This window comes from Penaeus vannamei, chromosome 6 (assembly GCF_042767895.1).
Source record: "Penaeus vannamei isolate JL-2024 chromosome 6, ASM4276789v1, whole genome shotgun sequence".
NCBI classification, from domain to species: domain Eukaryota; kingdom Metazoa; phylum Arthropoda; class Malacostraca; order Decapoda; family Penaeidae; genus Penaeus; species Penaeus vannamei.
This window is the reverse complement of record NC_091554.1, coordinates 684,291-686,790: the sequence shown is the minus strand read 5'-3', so window position 1 is coordinate 686,790 and position 2,500 is coordinate 684,291. Positions and strand designations below refer to the sequence as shown.

General features: G+C 43.9%; 1 protein-coding gene across 1 annotated transcript in view; it reads right to left on the bottom strand.

The window, feature by feature from the left end:
• Positions 1-2,500, bottom strand: part of LOC113829552 (uncharacterized) — a 207,224-nt gene that overhangs the window by 38,518 nt on the left and 166,206 nt on the right. Inside the window, exon 3 of the mRNA XM_070122503.1 lies at positions 1,721-1,862. Coding sequence (XP_069978604.1) covers positions 1,721-1,862 — 142 coding nt within the window. The remainder of the gene's footprint in view (positions 1-1,720; positions 1,863-2,500) is intronic.

Below are 2,500 nucleotides of genomic sequence, written 5' to 3'. Positions count from 1 at the left end.
AATAACAATACTACTACTACTACTACTACTACTACTACTACTACTACTATTACTACTACTACTACTACTACTACTACTACTAATAATAATAATAATAATAATGACAATAATAATAATAACAAATATAAACACAATGATAATAATTAACAATTATCATGACACTAGGCAACAGAGCTTTTGTTACAGAGGAGCAAATAAGTGTTTCTAGCCGATTTTGGTATAAATTCAAATCTAAAATTAAATTAGTTTTATCACGTCTAGATTTTGTGTAAAAAGCAAATTATGTCTTGATTTTGTAAAATGGAATTTACTTATCCTACTCTTCCTCCTCCACATCTAACGATTTTGATCATTAGAATTTCCTCCTAATTGGCAACACTGAGCCAAGAACATACTAACATATTAATGGTCTGATGCAACAGACTGGCTGTCTCTCTGATGCAGAAGAATGAAGACTGTTAAATTGACTCTAATAAAGTTAGCAATAAAGCTGTCTTACTGCACAACGGTAATGTAAAGCCTTCAATACCTGTAGCACGTGGCACTGGCCTTAATGAGACTTATAATACCTGTAGCACATGGCACTGGCCTTAATGAGACTTATAATACCTGTAGCACATGGCACTGGCCTTAATGAGACATGAATCCGACGAGTGAAGAGGAAACCTAAGTTTTACTGAAGAACAGGAACGTCCTTTTGTAACAACTAAATCCTAATTAAAAATAATAATAAGGTGGATGGTTGGACGCAGGAGTTCGCTACTCCGCCAGTGGAACTCCACTTCAGCCAGAAAATAGGTGGAAAAACACCCATTTTAATATAATTATTTAAGAAAGTCTAAATGAAGCACGGAAGAGTAGCTTAGGCTGCTAAGCGGGTGAGTCAAAAATGAAAAATAGGGGTTGTCGGTTATAGAAAATCTGGACGTGATAGAGATATTTAGATATCAGATCTGGAATCGGCATTATCAATTTAGTAGGATTCAGTAGATCACGTGTCTGTAAAAAAATCATTAATAATAAAAAAATAAATAAATAAATAAAAATAAATTTGTTGCCTAGTGTTATAACTCCTGTTATGATTAGTATTAATATTATTATTAGTATTACAATTACAATCATCCTAGTTATCATCCCAAAAGAAACCCAACAACAACATCAAACAACAACAAAAACAACAAAAATAAACCCAAACCGAAGAACCCACCCCAACACACCCCACCTTCCCCTCGACCCCCCGACCCCACGAGACACACACACACAACCCACCCCACCTTCCCCCCGACCCCACGACCCCCCGACCCCACGAGACACACACAAACCCACCCCACCTTCCCCACGACCCCCCGACCCCCGACCCCACGAGACACACACACACACACAACCCACCCCACCTTCCCCCGACCCCCCGACCCCCCGACACACACACACAACCCAACCCACCTTCCCCCGACCCCACAAGACACACACACACACACACACAACCTACCCCACCTTCCCACGACCCCCCGACTCCACGACCCCACACGACACACACACACAACCCACCCCACCTTCCCCCGCCGACCCCCCGACCCCCCGACCCCCCGACCCCCCGACCCCCCGACCTCCCGACCCCACCTTCCCCCGACCCCCGACCCCCGACCTCCCGACCCCCCGACCCCACCTTCCCCCCGACCCCCCGACACACACACACACACACACACCCACGCTCCTTTACCTGTCTTTGAAGAGGAACTTTTCTCCGGAGGACTCGAGACACAGGCCCTTCGAGGAGAACTCCGCCCTCGTCATGGAGATCACCTCCCTGGCGCCACTCTGGAACCATCCTCCTCGCCAGTGGACCGGGAGTTCGCATTGGCCTGGTGGGGGGAGGAGGGGGGGTGGGGAGAGGGAGAGAGAAGAAATGCGTGAGGGTTTTATTCCTGTTTTTTTTTTTCGGTTTCGGTTTCGTGTGTTCCTTGTTGTTTTGTGGGGTTTGTGTGTGTGTGATGGGGGTTTTGTGGGTTTTGTTTAAGTTATGGATCTCTTTTCTCTCTCTCTCTCTCTCTCTCTCTCTATCTATTTATCTATCTATCTAATCTCTCTCTCTCTCTCTTTCTGATTCTCTCTCTCTGCCTGTCTCTCTCTCACTCACTCACTCACTCTCTCTCTCTCTCTCTCTCTCTCTCTCTCTCTCTCTCTCTCTCTCTCTCTCTCTCTCTCTCTATATATATATATATATATATATATATATATATATATATATATATATATATATATATATATATATATATATACATATATATATATATATCCCTCTTTCTTCTCTCTCTCTTATCTCTCTCTCTCTCTCTCTCTCTCTCTCTCTCTCTCTCTCTCTCTCTCTCTCTCTCTCTCTCTCTCTCTCTCTCTCTCTCTCTCTCTCTCATCAGTTTGTGTTGCTTCGTCCGCCACACACACCTTCCTACTAACACCATCTATAATAAACATCCTGTACTTTCTTCCCCCCCCCCCACTT